This window comes from Gymnogyps californianus, chromosome 19, assembly GCF_018139145.2.
Source record: "Gymnogyps californianus isolate 813 chromosome 19, ASM1813914v2, whole genome shotgun sequence".
Lineage (NCBI taxonomy): Eukaryota > Metazoa > Chordata > Aves > Accipitriformes > Cathartidae > Gymnogyps > Gymnogyps californianus.
In genome coordinates, this window is record NC_059489.1 from 3,704,278 (window position 1) to 3,723,855 (window position 19,578).

General features: G+C 44.3%; 1 protein-coding gene across 1 annotated transcript in view; it reads left to right on the forward strand.

The window, feature by feature from the left end:
- The window catches only part of CACNG4 (calcium voltage-gated channel auxiliary subunit gamma 4), a 40,733-nt gene extending 21,998 nt beyond the window's left edge, over nucleotides 1-18,735 (forward strand). The window contains exons 2-4 of the mRNA XM_050908594.1: nucleotides 11,423-11,506; nucleotides 17,215-17,355; nucleotides 18,197-18,735. Coding sequence (XP_050764551.1) covers nucleotides 11,423-11,506; nucleotides 17,215-17,355; nucleotides 18,197-18,735 — 764 coding nt within the window. The remainder of the gene's footprint in view (nucleotides 1-11,422; nucleotides 11,507-17,214; nucleotides 17,356-18,196) is intronic.
- Nucleotides 18,736-19,578: the final 843 nt, after the last annotated feature.

A 19,578-nucleotide genomic window follows, 5' to 3' on the forward strand; every position in this document is an offset into this window, starting at 1 on the left:
CTAAGTATTCAACTAGACAACACGGTCTCTTGGATGCACCGCACTAATCTCTCCTAGTGGAGTGTCTTTTCCACTAACACATCATGCAGGTGATTTTTGAAACCTTTGCCTTGCATTTCCCAAATCCAGCCATTAGCAGGGTTTGGCAGTTACACCCCTTTCTCCTAACCTTTAGATTCCCCGTTGTCATCTGCCTTGTTTCAGTCCCGCGTCACTGATGATTGTGCATGATCAATCTCTAGAGGTTTAGCTTCTATGTATAACTCAACAAGCTGGCACAGAAATGAGGAAGACATGCTCCAAAATGAATGCAGATCCAACTCAAGGTCACTGCATTATGAAGACAGACATATGGCAAGCATTCCCTTCAGTTAAGATGATTTATGGAGTGAAATTTCCCTATTGCTTCTTCAATATCCAACTATTTTTCTAAAGGCCATCATCTTAATGATGAATCAGCATGGATTGAAGAGACATGGAATCATTACAAGATTCCAGGAGTGTCCAAATATCCTGCATATTCCCAATCAGTTAACTAGTGAGCTCCTGTATCACTACTTTCCAGTGTAACCCTCGCTTTTTTTTTCATTAAAAAAAAGAATTGTGGTGCATGAATGAGCCAAAAGAAGGTTTGTAAAGAAAGAGTTCAGTTCTAGATGTCAGGTTAGAGACGTTCCCTGCTATTAGAGCAGACAATAGTTCATTTTATGCAGAGAGGTAATTACGTGATGCCTTGTAAGCTTCTGCTACACCAAGAGATCTCACAAGGAATATCAATAATATGAACCATTTTTCTACTGACTAGATCTGGAGGGTTTTTCCATTACAGAATAAGACACCGGGTGCATCCTGTGCATGTTACCCCAAACATCCCCAGGGATTACCTGGGTCCTCATTCTGGAGAGTTGTTTCTTAAATTTTAGACTGCTGTATGACAACTGCAAACCTTGCCTGTAGTGAAATGAGGATGTTTCGGAAACCTGAAAAAATGGCAGTTTAAGAGGGTCTAAAAGTAGAAATTAAGAATGAGAAGGCAATAGCTCAAGGCTGCACGTGTATGAAAGTTGAAGTGGCAGAAGATACAGGGGACAAAGCATCACACATTGTACTGGGTATGTTTCATCTAGTTCAAGAACAGCATTCATTCCCCAGACATGACCATGACTATGTCTCAAATTATAAACTCAGTAGGGACTTTGAAGAGACATGAATGTCCATTTCCTTAAATTTCCTCCCCCAGGTAGTGACAAGCCACGATACAGGCTTTATAGACATGCTGTGATCGTAAGAGGTGAAACCATCAAGCCCTGGTTGATCACCATGTTAATGAGGGAGAACTGATGACTTACTGAAGTAAGGGAAACCAGATGGATAAAGACCAAACTATCCCTTAAGGGAAACTTGATTCCAATTGTGCCAACACAGGAAAAAAGCACAGTTTGACAATGTGAAAATAAACACTATTTGTCATTTTGCAGCATATGAACGCTTCATCACACAAAATGACTATCTGTTCTCAAAATTGCATCCGGTACAATTTGGCATTTCAGCCCTTTCATAATGATTGATGGACTGGCAGCAATCTGCCTGAATGAGCAGTCTTTGTACTGGTGAATGTATGTCAGGGTCAAGAATATTGGGGGAAAAAAGTGGATTTTGGTCCGAATCAAGATATACCTGACTCCTGGCTAGCATACAGGCCACCACAGCTTATTTCCCATTGCTCTCTGAGGTGTTGGACCGGTGATGGCCACTGTGTAGTTACAGTTGTCAATAACAAGTTAGTCTCTGACACATTGTGCCACAAGCACTGCTAGTTACTGAAGTACCTCTTTAAATTAAGGCATTTTGGACCAGAATGTAAGAAAGAGCTGGAAACTCGTTGGAGACTGACTTTCAGTTCAAAGCTCTCATGGGTGAAGATACTCACCTAAGAAGCCAACATCAACTCCTCAAGTGTTAGACCAATTTTAGCTAAGGTAGAAAAGCCAACTGCAGAACTCTAATGGAGGTTTCCATCCAAGCTCCAAATTCATTTTAAAAGGACAAGGATGATTATATCAGCCACCCAGAAACATCTTTGGCAAAGTGGCAGCAGAGCAAAGTATGGAAATGAGTGGTGAGACAAACTTCTGGGCTGCTGGGATAAAGGACTGCGGCATGAGATGCAGGACGAGAAGAGGTGTGAAGGCAGAACACAGCAAGTGTGGGCCGTGGTGGTAGATAGAAAAGCAGACACAGAAAAGTGAGTTAACAACCCTATGACAACTAGAAATGTTGACAGTCTCTTGGGACTGAGCCAGGCATGGGAATACTCACCGTTGCAGGGCTAACTTAGCTCTGACTTCAAAATGTTCCTCAAGCAGTGTCACCAACGTTGCCCCCAAAAGATCATGTCATACCCAGGTTGAGGAATTGCCCCTGGTTCCCTGTGCAGATGATTTACAAAATGCAAACTGAACGTCAGGGCTGGAAGTATGTCAGTGTTTCTTCCTAGAAAACACAGAGTCATTCCCTTCATAAGCTCCATAAAAAGGAGCAACAAAAAAGACTAAAATAAGCCACAGAACCCCACCGAAATTTCCCCCACTCTGCCACCCAAGCAGCAGCACAAGAGGACAGGGTTAATAAGGAGCAAATTGCAAATGGTAGTAGGAAGACCATCAGCAGTGGATGGGGGGCTACGGGGGATGCCTGAGCAGTGGTGGTGGAATAACACAGCACGCTATTTTATCTGCTGTTTGGCTAAGGAAAGGCAGCTGGGAAAGCGACAGGAGCGTTGCTGAATAACCTCAATCATGACTTCTGTGGCCAAAACGCTGGTTTATGAGAGGAACATTCGAAGAAAATGGAAATTAAGTAGCTCAAAACAACATGTAACGTACAATCAACTCTTACCTACTTTGCTGCTGTCCTACATTTCCCTGATACTATCGGTATTCACTGTGGTAGCACAAGGACACTTAGTACTTTTGGCAGCAGCTTTGTAATGACTGAAGAGAATTCAAAGGACAGGAGCCAGACACTGTGATGTGTTTTATTAGCTCCCAGATGTGCAGGTGAGGTGAATCTTCGGGAAATGAGTTTCGCTGCCACGGATTTTCTAACATCACTCAAGGTCTCAAATAAAATCTTATAATGGAACAAAAGGCTGTCATCATAGAATTTTAAAGTCATCTTTGGCAAAGCATCTTTTCTGCATCTGTTCATTTTTTACACAGAAATACAAATGCACAGCATCTTTGATGATATTTGCGCAGCTGAAAACAGAAGGTCGGCTGCTGGGGCTGTATATACCCACGTGAATTATAACTGACTGAGCCTCTGTAGGCATTTCCCTGGATGCCTTCTGGTATAGGTGATCCAGAATCTGGACACGCTTTACCAGGCTGTACAAAATAGCATTCAGGTGTTACGTCCTGGACTGCAGCATGCCAAAATAATATTGCTCAAAGAGTAAAATTGTTCAAGCCAGAACTAGAAGTCACCATCCAAGAGCAGACTTCTTCACCACCTAAGCGAGATGCATCTTCTCCTATGTGGCTAACTTCTTCGGGCAATAGTGAGCATCCACTAGTATCTGGAGGAGATCAGCTAAGGCACCACAGCCGGGCCATGGGAAACTCAAGAGTGTTAGAAGAGAAGAGGGTGGGTCATAAAATGAAGGTCAAACTGCCCAAGCGGGAACCTCGCCGGTCACTATTTATGGCTGTGAAATTGGCACTCAGGTCAGCGGAGACGGCTCTTCTGCAGTGAGGAGCATGAGCTCCGCTACAGTTTGAGACCACTGTAGAAAAAAGCAATGCAAGGAATAGAGCAATACAGCCTTCGTTCTGCGGGGATATGGTGAAAGGAGAAGCTGTGAGCTGCCTCTGCTTCCAACAGAGAGGGCTTTGTCGAGGAGCACCAAGGAGAGGCTGCAGACGGCAAAAGGCAATCAGCTCAGACACTGCTACAGTGCAGGCAAGTTGGGGAAAGCAGATTATAATATCCTAGAGCAAATACTTGAGAGTGGTGGTATAAGGCAGTCTCTTCTCTCATAGAAAGTCTATGATAAATACAGGAGGGAGCGTTAACTACTAGACGAAGGTAAGAGAAGTGGAGTGAGGTTAATGGTGGGACTGAGCATGTCAAATAACAAGACAAACTGAAACCTGTTCCTAGAGAAAACGTGCTTTTGCCAGACTGGAGGGGAATGGCTAAGAATAAAGGCCCGGGTGAGAGTGGAGCGCGATCCCCTGCCAACACCAGCTCATTTGCAAGTGCGTGGGCAGAAGCAGCTGCGAGCTGCTCCGGCGCGCGTCTCCTCCAGCGCTGCTGCCGCCGGGGCGGTCTGAGCCCTCGTGAGGTGTTAAACGCACCGGGAAGGTGTTTTGCGTTTCAAACCGTTGAAGAGGAGCAAGATGGAGCAGGCAGCAAAAGCGACCGGTAGTTATGCACGTGGCATTGAGGGGACTGATGAAAAGCTCTGAGCAGCGGAGGGTCTGTAGGCAGCGGAGGGGGAGGACTGGAAAAGGGGAAAATTCCTGTCACAGCAGAAGATAAGAAAATAAGAGACTTGAGAAGGAGTTTTGCTTTGCCCACCAGATAATTGAAAATAGATCAAAAGAAGAACCCAAAGGGTTTGTTAGAGCTGACAGCTCCTAAGGAAGAAAGTGGGGCAAATTTCATACATTTCAACATTTTAAAATCATTTTCTTTTTGCCCAGGAAGTAGAGGGGGAGCAAACAAAGGGAGAAGACCAGATTCTGATATCACTGTTACTGGGTGAGAAAGACTTGAGTCCACTGCACTGAAATCAGAATCTGGCCCTTAAGTAGGCAGCGCAGCTCCCCGCAATGAGAAACAAGTGGATTCTGAGTTACGGGATGAAAGATAGAGAAGGAAGGAAAGGACTTTTATGAGGAAAAATAAAAATTACTGTTTCACTGGCTCAACAGCTGTAGAGAAACATGGATAAGATTCAGGATAAATTCCTTTTAAAGACTCAGCTGAGCTGAATTTGCTTTAGCCTGACCATGACACGCATGGACAGCTAGCACTGGTCAGCTGGTTTATGGTACCGTGCTAGCCCACAGTTATGGGAATGGACTTCTAATCTTTTTAGGTCCTAAGCATTTTCTGAAAACAAGACCTACCCTGGCAAAAGTATGACAATAACCCCAGGTACTAGCAGTGCTCTTCATCAAATTCACCTTCAGGATGAAATAAAAATACAAACTGTCATATGGACAATATTTCCTGGACTGGCAGGACTCAGGGGGTGTCAGACAGCATCTGTCTCAAAAACAACTTACACTTTGAAGTTTCCAGCTTCACGAGGCTCTCACCACAGCCAAACTTTTCTCAACGGCAGGCACCCGATAAATGTGTATTTAACCTCCCGAGGCTTCTTCCTCTGCTGGCTCCATCCTCTGTGGCGATGAAGGTGGCATTACAGCAGCAATGTGGGGTAGCAAATTCACATGGGGTGTGTTTTTGCACACAACCTGCATCAATACTTCATGATTTCTTTTATAATGACAGCATTAAACGTCATCTAGCAGAGGCTCACAGGATCTGTGCTCATTCAGGTAACTTGTGAAACTCTCAGCAAACAGCAGGAGACACGTAATCGAACTCGGGCCAATTTCACATGGAAAGTGCCAAGTTACAGAAAAATACCTAATGCTGTTCCTTGTGGCCTGAGTGGAGAGCTCAGGACCATAATAGTCCCTGTTTGACCATCAGCACCACAAAGCAGGTTTTGAAAGTAAAAGGAGGTGCAGCACCCATTCCTCTTTTCAAGGGTTATTTTATGAGAGGAATGAAGAGAAAAGTTGACTTAGCAGCTGCATTCGCTGTTGTGTGTCAATCCAGTGAGACAGAGGAGTTGTACTGGTGGAAAATCAAAGAAATGAACACAGTGCACAGATAGACTCCGTGCTATAAATTTTGCAGAGAGAGAGAACATTTTTTGGCATGTCTGATCTCCTTTGCTCACTATTGCTCAAATCACGTGGCAAAGGATTTCAGAACTTGTCAGCAATCTTCCTAAGGAAAAAATAATATAACTGTTTCTCTTCTCCCCTGGCAGAGTCCAGCACTGACACACTCACTCACTATAAATAGAGGTTCTCCAGTGTTGTCCAAGGGAAGTGCAAAGCCATGCCATTAAGGAAACCCAGTCCCACACGGCATGCTCAGATGGACACTGTGTTCAGGCAACTTCTGTTACAACAGCCCCACTCTGCATGTCACGCTTTTCTTGTTGTCTGTGGTGTTATCTGTCAGTCAGCCTTCTCTGTGCTGAGATATTCAGAAAACTTGTCATTTAAACGTTCAGATATTCAAGTGTTGCAGTAAATCAGGCTAACGGTTGGCTCTGGAACTGAAGCACATCATTTAATCACAGAAGAGATGCAACAAGCAGAACCATCGGGCCAAATTTCCCATGGTTCCTTACTAATTGCCTTATTTTTAATAGACAGTCAGCTCCTTGCAACTTGTATTCCCTGTATCTGCAAGCACTTGCTGTCAAATGATCTTGAAAATCATTTCCTTCCATGCCTTCAAACCATCTCAGAAGACCCGCATTTGCCTGAAAGAAATCAGCTGGTTAGTGGGATTTTAGCCTGGCCCATTATGGGGTGCATTTACCTGCCCACAGGTTAATTGCTGTAGCCATGCGACCAGTTCTGCAGCTGACATTCATAGCGCTCATTCCATCAGTATAACCCCCCTCAGGAGAAAACCCTGCTTAATTCTATTAATAGTGTGCACGTGTGCGCGTTAAGTATCTGGAGCTGCTCAAGAGCTGCAAGAATGTGGCATGTTGGCAGGGGAGAGTTTGATCCAAGGAGGTCACAAATGTCTGGTGTCCCATGAGAAAACAAGAAAAGCTTCTCAACCAAGTCCCAAACCCGCTGTTTTACTGCATAGGCTCACCAACAAGGGCGGGCGAGAGGGCTGGAAGATGAACTAGTTAATCGAGCAGTAGCTCTGCAGAAGCTCTTGATGGAGAAGGAGGCAGCAGCTTGACCCATGAATCCTCATGTGTCTCCCACTGCTATCAGATATCGCCTCCCCTAAGCTCGTGCTCAGAGCAAGGAGATGAAAATTGCTATTGACAGAAGTACCCCGCAGCCAAGGTCCTCTGCTGCAAAGCTGCTAGCGTCTTGCATGGTAGAAACCTATTTTAAATGACAACAGAACACTAATGTTGTGGAAAGATCTTGTTGTATATAGTTTTCAGGATTAGGGAGGGGGAGGAAAGAAAAGTACAGCCTGCCTTGACAAATATTGTCAGACATTTAAGTGCTCTATCTTCCAGTGCTGATTTCTGCAAACACTTCCAGGGCATCAGGGGATGTTGTCATTGATAAATACTAACCACGGGAAATGGCTGTTTCAAAGCCATGGCTGATGGTATGGCCAACAACAACGTGATCATGTAATGCATGGCCACAAACAACGTTAATAAGCATTTGCATCCTACAGCATTAACCATCGCTCTCAGTCATCAAAAAATAAAACCCCAGTGAACAATTCTGCAATGGTACAGGCAGGATTATTAACGGATTATTTGAGAAAGAGCAAGGAGAAGGTAGTATGTCATCAGAATTTGGGACCACTACTTTGATTTACTGTTGAAAACTCTATGTACTTTGAGATCTCAAACCCCAAAACAAAGCTTAATCTTCACTTAGGCACTACAATCCCCTCCCTTATCACATTATCTGAATACATCACACTCTAATTATAGTTATCTGAACAACACTTAGTGAGATTGGGAAGTACTAACCTTGTCGGAGAAGCCCTTGAACACAGAGTAAAACCGAGTCAGAAACAATTTTTAGTTTTTAAATGCCAGCTACGTACGCTGCAACCAGTGGGAAAAAAATGTTCTTACACCATCAGCAACACTTCAGAAAATTTGCGTCTTCATTGTCATTAACCTAGATCCTGAAGTCCTGGCTCAAAATTCAAAACAAAGTTGTTATTTTGAGGAAAAAATGCATTATAATATTTGTATTTCTAAAAGCATCATTTAAAACATATCAGTAATCATTCAAAGAAAGGAGTAATACTTACAGCATCGCAGTGGGATATTATATCTTACTCTCAAGAGGTATCCAGAAGTGCTTCTCAATATTTTAGTATCTGTTAGGCGGTGATTGCAGTTTATTTATCTCTCTCTAGTGGGTACAGAAGTAGAAGTTAAATATTCCATCTTCCTCTCCGAAGTATGTAAGGGACTGTATCCTCATACTCAAGCAAAGAAAAAAATACCTCTTCCACGTCACATCCTGGTGTGGAAAACAGCCCATGTGTGCCCTACTGAGCATGGACCAGTGGCCACGTTTGTCTACACGTTTCTTCAAGGCATCCTCAGTGAAGCCTTTGAGAAGAGCTTCAAGGAGTTCAGACCTTGTGCAGATGCTGTAGAATAGTTGTTACTGAATTTAATTGAGGTGTTTCCTTTTCTGCCACCTCTTCTCTTTTACGGCTTTATTCTTTGGCATTGCTTTACATGCTAGGGCATGGAGCCAGGTATTTCACCAAATCTCAGTTTTGTTTTGGTTTTATTTTTTGCATTTAAGTACAAGTCAGACTCTGCTGTTGTGCTTTTAAAGCTGACCACTGCTTCAGTAGCTTCCACCCAGCTAGTTTTAATTTTTCCCAAATCTGCATTTCGAAGTCCATCATTATGAACAAAAGGTATTGTTGCATTTCCTAGCAAGATTTTGTTTCTGATACTTTGTGGATTAAAAGAGCCCTCAATACCCTGTAGATCACCAGAGTTCTTGATAGCAACTTCAAGCCTCACTGAGAGTTTAATAAGCTGCTGCTGAGTTATATGACACCTGTTAAGTTTATGGAAAAAATTTATCCAGTCTGCTGCTGTTATTAGCTATCAAATACCATAGACACTAGAGAGGACCTTGAACCAATATCTATGATCTGAGCTACAGCAAAAATATTGGGAAGAATATTTTGTGTTCCCAGGCTTTGATACAGGTCCAAATTTCAGTCATTTGCTATTTCTATAAAAAGTTGGCCAGAATGACCGATCTCAGTATTCCTAAAAACTGGAAATAGAGAGGAACTCTCAAGCTCGCCTAAAATTTTATGCTTGGGGCTGATTATCCTCTTTTTTCACCTCTGCTAAACTTGCTAATACTCTCTCATGTGAAAGGCTCCAGATATAAGCACCAGGAAATGAAGGTCTCCAACCATAAAAGAGGAAAAGCCCAGACACTGCTCATACCAACCCATCCTGTCCTGCTGACACATTTCAGTCCCGTGGTGGAAGGAATGGCTTCATGGCCTCCGTGTAAGAGAAAGTTCTGCTGAGGGGCCCATTTCATTCAGAAGTTTAATAACGTAAGGCCATTTTACAGAGGCCAAAACCCTCCATCAATCCATCAGTGCTGCAAACACAAGAGGCTTGGGGAACATTTCAGTCTTGCAGACTTCTTGTCTCTTCACTGAGTTTCTGGAAGTGGGACATTTATTTGGGCTGTCGCCCAGGTCCATGCTCTGTGAACGTGCAAGTTCACAAAGCAGCCTTCGGTGGACAGAGCTCTCTCCTTCATGCATCTACCTGTTTGCACGGAAGTTGTGGGAGCTCAGTTACCTGTGATACTTCTACTTTTGTATCAGCTCTTGATAAATTCAACCAAGTACCTTAAAAGTTATTGGAGAAGTACATACAGACTGAGAGATGCCCCCCCTAAACACACACAAGCACAGAGTCATTGAAAAGCTTGTTTCCATAGGAAATTAGGGTTAGAAGATTATTTAGATTTTTTCCTTGATGAATAGGAGAGGATAAAAATCATACTCTGAATTGGCACACCATAATGAAGAGACTCAAAGAAATGACCATCCACCCTCAGAGGCCCTGTTACGCTGGGAGTGATTTAGTTTCATTGCATGAACTGCCATAAAAATAAGCACTGGGATCTTTAAAACCTGCGTTTTGGATTGCCTTGCTGGAGAGCCATCAGGAGCAACAAGCCAGCTGATGGCAAACAGAGGGGTGCACGGGCAAACACGCTTAGCAGGAGCAGTCCCAGCTGAAGTGCTCTCGTCCGCCTGGCAGACACGAGAGGTGTGTCACTTCCCGAGGTGACGTGAGCCACTCACTTCTTGTTCGCAGCCTTTGAAGTGCTGTGCAGAGAAAGCCTGAGCCGTTACCGCAATTAGAGTAGATATACATCATTTACTGGAAGAATTAAATGCACTGTAGTAGCAAACCTGCAGTTGACACTCACAGGGTGCAATTGAAATCCTCCGGATTAGTAATTCTTTTGAGATCTTTGTAATCATTGGTAATAGGTAGTGAAATAAATCCACATTTATATCCTACAGACTGCAGCTGTTAAAGTAGTATTAAGTGATGGGTTTTAAATCCTTCTGCCAGCTCGAGCTGTAAGCACCGAAACTCTTGTGCGGAGGATAACTCATCCTGGGTGATGTATGTTCCTGAGCACGAAAGCGCTGGTTAATGAATAATGAAAGCACTAAGGCAGAATCGCACCTCGGGGCTTCGCTCCTGCAGCAAGCTCCCTGGGGAGAGGTCCCCGTGCAGCTCGCTGTGCAACAGCGGTCTCAGCTACCCAGCTGCAGCTAAGGCTGGATGTGGCTACGGATAACCGTGATAGAAAATAACACAAAATACTAATGTAAAGCTTTACCCAGATGGATAAAGTGCTGAACCTCATCTTGTTCAGTCGAGCGAGGGGTTCATCCAGCCAACTCTGGCATTGTTCCTTCAGGTATCAGGAGTGCCCTGACTTTCTGCACAGGCTCCCAGTTAACTAAACAAATATGCCATTAAAAGCTGAACCAACCTTGAGGGGGACATATGAGTTTAAATTGCAGCAGGAAGAGATTTATGGATTTATTTTCCAAGCCTAGAGAGTAATTGAAGAGGCCTCAGACAGTTCAACATTTACCAGCTCTGATAAGGGAAACCAGCACTTCACTGGGGACGAGACAGGAGGAGTGATGGGCGCTAGATTGGCACTTGGCTCTGCTGTGGAGCCCCAGCCATGGAGCAGGGACCCAGAGTGACAGTCACTCTAGGAACAAAAAGAAGCTTTGCAAACTCGGAATGCTTGTAAGATAAGCATGGCGCTGATAAAGTAAAGCACAGAGAGATTAAAAAACTCAAGAGAATGATATTAGTGGCAGACTGAAGAAAAAAGCCCAGGAATCCTGGCTCTCCCTTTCTTCAGCTAGGCCTCAGCCCGATCTGCCCAAAATTCATGACCTTAGGGAGAGTTTCTTGATGACATTAAAAAAATCAATGACCAACCCTACAGGAGAATAATTTACTTGTACAGCCTGGGAGGAAAAGGAAATAAAGCAGAGCTGGCAGAAGCACATTTACCTGGTTCTATTCCTTATGTGTTATGTTTGCTTTTTCATTTAGGAATCTACAAAGGACATTGCTTCCGAATCAACCACTTCCCTGAAGACAATGACTATGACCATGACAGCTCAGAATACCTTCTCCGTAAGTGAAAAGTAATACCTAATACACAGGATTAACAGACATGGCCAGAGAGACTTCCCTGGGTTTCTCTTCTATAGAGTGCAACCCAAGTCTTATTCATTGCAAGACAGTAGCCCAAACTGGGTGGCACATAGCAGCGGTGATGTATGTCCCATTCACGCTGCAGCTGACACAACCATGACCCTTGGGGACCCCCATTTCAAGGGTTTCCTTCAGCCAGGGGAACGCTCATGATTGTGGTGCCCATTCTCTAAACATTATATGGAACATTTTCAAATGAAAACTACAGCTATCATTCCCAGATTGGCGAGGATATTTTACAGAGGGAGTATTTATCTATTAGTGTATCAAAACAGGTTTGAGGAGTGGGTTCCAGCCCATTAGGAAGCTTTTCCGAATGCTTAAACCCAACCCTTATGCAAGACTCATCCTTTGCAGCTCTTGAGCCACCTCCCCCTGCAGTGAAATTACTGCATTGTAGGAAGGAAGCTGAAATTTCTGCAGCTAACAGCAAAATCTCAGCACGAACATGGGCTGTGGCTTCCCTGCATGGACAGCCAGCCTTTGCTGCTCTGTGCTGGTGTGTAATCTGCCACAGAAGTAATTTCATCCACTAACCTGGTGCTTGAAATGAGGGCAATTGTTTCATCTCCTCCAGACAACCATTCGCTCAGCTGATAGCAAGTCTTGGAACCTGAGTGTGAAATGTCATTGTCGTGGTTTAACCCCAGCCGGCAACTAAGCACCTCGCAGCCGCTCGCTCACTTCCCCCTCCCAATAGGATGGGGGAGAGAATTGAAAAAAAAAAAACCCTCATGGGTTGAGATAAAGACAGTTTAATGGGACAGAAAGGAAGGAAAATAATGACAATAATAATAAAATGACAATAATAATACTAAAAGAATTAGAATGTACAAAACAAGTGATGCACAATGCAATTGCTCACCACTTGTTGACTGATGCCCAGTTAGTTCCTGAGCAGCGATCCGCCCTCCTGCCAGATACTCCCCCCAGTTTATATACTGGGCATGACATCATATGGTATGGAATATCCCTTTGGCCAGTTGGGGTCAGCTGTCCTGGCGGTGTCCCTCCCAGCTTCTTGTGCCCCTCCAGCCTTCTTGCTGGCTGGGCATGAGAAGCTGAAAAATCCTTGACTTAGTATAAGCACTACTTAGCAACAACTAAAAACATCAGTGTTTATCAACATTATTTTCCCACTAAATCCAAAACACAGCACTGTACCAGCCACTAGGAAGAAAATTAACTCTGTCCCAGCCAAAACCAGGACAGTCATGAATCCTGCAAAGTTTGAGTTAGATTTCCCCTTCCCCAGGGGACGCCTTGCCTAGTTATTCCTTTTGAACAAAAGAGCTGACCAGCCAAGCTGAAAGCGATGCCCTTTACCAGAGAAAGAAACTGCAGTTCACAAGGTGTTGGGAAAGCTTCAGGGAGCAATGCTGGCTGATACACCCGGCAAGACAAAACACTCCTCAATTACACTGCTATTAATTACCTGAAATACCTCTTAGAGAACCACTCTGCCCTTCTGCTCACTTCTGGGAAACAACTTCTAGTTGCTAAGACAAGAAGAAAGACAAAAAATCTCTGAAAAGTAAACTTTACCAGAAAACCCAGATTTTTTTTCATCTTTACTCTTGTCAATTTAGATCAGTCATAGCGCTTGGGTGACATGATTTCAGCGCTCAGGCGAAGGCAGGCTAGCAGAGTGTGAGCACAGCTGCATTTATCTTTCATACAAAGCCTTGGAACTAATGTTAAATTGATGCCAAGTCAGCTTTAGGAAAGAAACATCATTAGTAAAAGGACTGTAAAGGAAAGAGGAATTAAGTAGCATCTTGATAAAAGCGCATTATGCCTCCTTTATTTGGAGAAAAGGGAGAACTGGGAAAAACAGTCTACAGCTCCGCAGTAAGACATGATATTGGTAAATGGTAAGTGTACTTGTGACGGGTGTTCCTAAAAGCTGTTTTGAAAAGCGGCTAAGTACAGACCTTAAAAACAAGTTGGTCCAACGCTTTATGTCTTCTGCAAAATCAGTCTTCAGCTGCTCCCCCCGCAGAGGAGAGCTCACCCTCGCGTACTCTGCACAGATAACAGGACTCCTCTGCTTTAACTTTTATGAGAAAAACTGCAGCTCCACTTAAAATGCATACGGTTGATTTAGAGATTACTGAAAGATTACGTATCTACATCCAGAAGAGATGAGCTCATACGTATAGGTAATAGGGATCAAATCATTGTCTAAGACAAGAGGATATTTGCATCCTCTTTCAAAGGAGACATGAGACCTTCCGTCCCATTTTTGCCCTCTGTGCAACATCTTTGCAATCTGCTGTCTCTATCATTCACCACGCTTTTTGGCCATTTCTTGGCACAAGTTTCTCAGAGGGCCATGTTGGGGGTGACCGTTATTTTTCCTGTCTGTCTTAGGCAAAGGCACCAACGCTGTGTGCGTCTTGTGCTCCTGAAAGAGCGGCATGAGGGGTCTCAGCCTGCTCCACAGTGACCAATCTAACATAGCTTTCAGATAAATGTAAACATTACGGTGCTAGCAGAATCGAGCCCTGGTTCAAAACCCTATTGAAATCAGTGAAAAAATGACTGACTTTAGGAGGCTTTGGTCCAGGGTGTGGGTAGGAGCAGGAGTTTGGATTTTGCCCTTTGGCATTCAGGCTGCTCCCTGCAAAACCAAGCGAATGACAGCCACAGTGACCACTAACACATGCAAAGGAGCTCAGACAAGACCCCTCCTATTAAACCTTCCCTGTGACAACACACACCAATCTGTGTGTCTAAAAAAATCCTCTTCACATGTCTGTGCAGAGCCCCAGCAAGCGGCAGAGGTATCGCTGCCATGCACGGAAAGCCCATGCAGTCCCCATGGCTGCCGCCCGCATCGCCCAACTGCACACACGTGCTCCGGCTTCCCTCCTCTCCTGCATTTCTGCAGGCACGCAGAAACCACGCTGCTCTGATCCAGCATTCCACGAAGCACATGCACCTCTCCCTTTGCAGAAGAGGGGATTTCAGCCATACTCATCCTCACTGCGCGCGTGAGGATGTCAGGGCTGTGCTGCGGTGCAGACGTGCAGCCATGAGGAGGGGGACTGGGGACCCCGTATCAGGGGCATGTCTACACCTTCATGCACTTCTTCCCCGCATGCTATAGCATCTCCTTTTTAAAGCCGTTTGCTTGGCTCCTGCCTTTCGGAGGAGAATAAAAGCACAAGCAGAGTGCCGGGGCTCGCAGCCCCGTGGGGAGGAGCAGCACGGCATGCTGTGGTGCTTCACCGAAGGAGGTGTCACAACGCATAGCGGTGCAGAACAGCCGATGCAAACAGACAGGACGGCAAACAAGAAAAAAAAGCAGGGGAGAAAGCAAAAACCAGATTGCTTTAATGTTTTTTGATGTGCTGTCATTTTATTACCAGTATCAGGAGACATATGTAAATTCTACATGGTACCTAGGAGCTTCCTTTTAAATTTCAGAGCTAAAAGTACACATTGTAGGAAAAAACATACTGTAGAGTTCTACAGGAAGAGAACACTGTGTTTTATTTCTCTTCACCTTAATTACCTGCTATAGAAAAATTATCTCTGGAGATTATTGCTACAAGTAGAACAACCCACCCCCTATATTTGACATGTCTGGCAAGTTTCTTCTGATGATATCAACTGAAGCATTTTAGGAAAGCTCTTTGATTTAATTGAAGTCATTATAAACAGCATGACCATAAAATATAGGAAACAACAACCAGAAAGGGTGGGCCACAGTAGATTTTAAGCCCGTGCTGCCTTTTGCCAGGACACTAGCAAACAGACAGTGATTTGAGGTGCCTTCATGTCCAGCAGCACAGAGACTGACACTGAATCTTTTTCTAATAACTGACTCTAAAAACTGACCCAAAAGTCGAACCACTGTTACTTCGTTCCACACGTGGGGGTACACCCAGGACAACAGAAGAGGCTCTCAGCACTCAACGGGCTTTGATTAGAGACCTTACACCCTTGTTACTTGGGTTTGCCAGTTATTGCAAGACACTGTCTGAATAGTAATGCATCCGACTGAATTGGGTTTAGATCCGGTTAGAAAATGCCCCGTCTGTAAAGGACACGTGCAGCGACGTTGCCAGTTTTGGTAGGAGACGGACTTTTCTTGCTGTTGCAGATCGATACAGGCGTAAGCTTCCCAGGCAGGGACTGTCTTTTTTGTTTTATGTTTGCACCATCCTAATGAGGGCTGGGCCCGTAGCTGGGGCTCCCGGGGGCTTTGCAGCGCACACAAAAGCAACGCTGCTATTAACCGCCCAGTCCTGTCCCTCTTGCAGTCAGTGGGAGTTTTGCCACCAGTTACCAAGGGAATCGTTAGGAAGCGATTCACTAAATTGGGAACGCCACGGCCATCAAAAGTAAAATGAGAAAGCATCAGCTGTAACATCTGGCCGTCTCTCCTCGGGAAACGGGTGCCGCTCACTGTGCGTGTCAGCCAGGAAGATGGCACCCATGAGGGACCGCATCGCTAATGGCACCGCATCAGCAGATTGGTCCAGATGGCGGTTTTCTCCTCTCCGTGCACTCAGCCCTGGGGGTGCCCATGTCCTCCCAGTGTGCTGTGGGGTTTGCACCCCTCTGTGACAGCAGCCTCTGACCCCGACTCGCCTTGGGCATCCCCACGCCCTGGCGCCCGCTCACCCTGCCGGGACTCCCCTCCACGAGGACCCTTTGCCTTTCCACGGTCCCCAGCTTTGGGGCAATCCTGTTTTCCACAGCAGTATTCAGCACTTTATCTCCGCTTCTTCAAAAAAATCCTCTCTCTATAACAATATAACGCGGTTCCTCGCTCTGCCTTTCAGGAACGCCTACCAGGTTTTACCCCTTCGGTTTTTACAATACAGACATCTCTCTTCTTGTGCTTGTTTATTTTTTCTCAGCCCTTTTGTTCCTTCTCTGCTGCTTCCCTTTCGATTGCTGCTTAGTCTTGTAGTGACCCAACTTTGAAAGCTGGCTTGAAGTAGTGTTTTCATTTTTTTTTCAGGTATTTTATAGCCCATGCTGGTGAATGGACTGAAGCATACAGAATTTTAAATGACTCTACTTAGCTGTCAGGAAACTAAACACAAACATCTGAGACATGCTTGTTAAAATTTCTTCCTTAGAAATCTGAAAGGTTTCAATGCCTTAATATTCAGCAAAAGAAAAAGGGGTTATTAGGTGTGCTCGCTGACAACACAAATGCTGCAGACTTCAAGAGCTGTAATTTGCTCACCTTGCGCATGTACCAAGGAACAGATCCATCTGCTCAAGCCATCCCTGAACGTTGTAGGGTTCGCAGCCAGCTCATGAATTTTTCACTGCCATTCCCTGCATGATGCTGGGTCTTACTGTCACTTACATCACGCTTTTCCAGAAACGTTCTGTACGCGGTGGCATCAGATAATGGCGATAAAGCTGGACTTCCTAGGAGAAAGCTCAAAAGATTTAAGCTACTAAGTTGAGAGTGTCTGTGCCACATTGGCCACCTACCCGTGGCTTCGGCTCCCAAAAACGTGCCCAGAAATGCAGAATCAGTCATAATTCCAGCAAAAGCCAGGGGTTTTGAGACTTTGTAATCTCCACGCTTGCACCCGAGGAGGCATCTGAAATGATTACTGTCTGTCTTGGTTTTCTACCTATCTCCCCTCCAGGCATTGTCCGTGCCTCCAGTGTGTTCCCCATCCTAAGCACAATATTGCTGTTGCTGGGAGGACTCTGTGTCGGAGCAGGACGGATTTACAACAGCAAAAACAACATTATTCTCAGCGCTGGGATTCTCTTTGTTGCAGCAGGTATGTTCTCCTTAAATTGAGTCCTTAAGAAGTGCTGCCTTTTTAAACTGAAAAGGACTGTGGAAAAGCTTGTTGGCAGTTCTCTCCCCGTACCCCTTTCCTGGATCGAGGGCGCTAGCAACATCACACTAGGCAAATTTCTTAAGACAAAAATACGTTTTTGAAGCTCTACAATAAGTATATTCTAGAAAGGCTTTTAGTTTTCCTGAAAAAGGAAGCTAAAGTCAGTAACAAGCAGGTTTTACACTATTTAAAATGTATTAAATGTTAGATGAATCAGGCGTCTCTTACATCCAGGGCCTTTTTCTTTTCTTTTGTATGATGGCAGAAAAAATTCGCCTATGATAGGTGAGCCCGTTTTTCACACTAGAAACATCTGAGAGAGTCAGCCACATATTGTTAATAGCTTTCCCTGAAGCTCGGATTAAGCATGCTGCATTTAGATGAAAATTCAGCAAGGTGGAAGAGAACTTATCTTGGTCAAGGTGAACAGCCATAGCCCTCAGCTCAACATGTATTTTTATTCTTATTCTGAACGTTAGAATCCCACGAACAATATTAGCGAGCTCCCATATGCTACTTCTTTCCCACCGTGTCAATGAAGAGATGGGAACAAATCCTGCTGAATATTTTGGGATCCATGCGAGCATATGTGACCCAGATGTGGATCTATTCTTTTTTTTTCAACAATAAATGAAATCTTGACATCAATGAAAGAGTAAATAAATGTAATAAAATTTCCTGCTCATAATCTTTGAACCATTCAGGTCCAGAAAGTAACATGGCTTGAATTTTATCTTCCCAGCCACATAACCAGTGATTTCTGTTTTTCTCTCTCTAGGACTAAGTAATATCATAGGGATCATTGTCTACATATCAAGCAATGCGGGTGACCCAAGTGACAAGCGAGATGAGGACAAAAAGAACCATTACAACTATGGCTGGTCTTTTTATTTTGGAGCCTTGTCTTTTATTGTGGCCGAAACCATAGGTGTTCTGGCTGTGAACATTTATATTGAGAAGAACAAAGAGCTGAGGTTTAAGACCAAGAGGGAATTCCTTAAGACTTCTTCCAGTTCTCCTTATGCCAGGATGCCAAGTTATAGGTACAGGAGGCGGAGGTCCAGATCCAGTTCTCGATCTACAGAGCCTTCTCCATCTAGAGACATTTCTCCGGTTGGCATGAAGATAGCAAGCACCATTCCCATGAATGAAATTTCCATGTACACTCTTTCCAGAGAGCCTTTGAAGGTTACAACGGCTGCCAGCTACAACGCAGACCAAGAAGCCAGTTTCCTGCAGGTTCACAACTTCCTTCAGAAGGAATTTAAGGAAGGACTCCATGTCAACATGGTCAACAGGAGAACAACGCCTGTCTGAAGTACCCTCCTTCCTCCTGCTTTTTGAAGAAATATCGAAACAGAATGGATCTGTCATGAAAGAGAAGGAGCGACGTTAAAATACCCTCTCACCTCTTTAATTGTGGCATGTGTTGAGGTAGCAGGTGGAGATCCTCTGAACCAACATAAAGATATTACACGCTCGTAGCTTTTTTTGAAGCTATTTGGAGTTTGTTTCTTTCAGTTCTTGGTGTCACGAGACGAAGGCAGTTCATGTTCCTGCACTTTCGTAGTGTGTACAAAGTCTTGGAGAAACTGCAAAGGACTTGCCACCAGTGTGTTTTAAAGGATTACAGAAAAATTGTTGTATGACTTTTTTTTTCTAATATTGAGATCCCTTAATACAAACTTGCAACTATAATTTATAACCAAGCCCAAGGATGAATACAAACTACTCATCAAGTGAGCCACTTTTCTTTGACACAGCATAAGCTTTGCCTCTTTCAAAAAAAAAGAAGAAAAAAGAAAAAAAGAAAATATTTTTGAAGGCAACACTTTCTAAAACTGACCTGTGCTACTGAAACCGTAGAGCACCCACGTACTGAGCATTACAGACACCCTGATGGGGTGGTAGGGGGGTGTCCCATTTCTGGGTGTAAGGCATCCCTCGGGGCAATGCAAGTGGGGGAGAAGAGGGTGGGTGCATCTTGAAACACCTAGAAAGGGAAGGATTAAAGTAGGTGGGACTTGAGCATATTTGCAAATATCATTTCTTGCCTAACATTTAGAAAACTTGAATTCTCATTTCGACTAGCCCTAGTGCCTGATCCGGCAAGGTGCTGAGTGCTGTCTGTCAGGAGCCCCTATGGACTACTTATAGCAA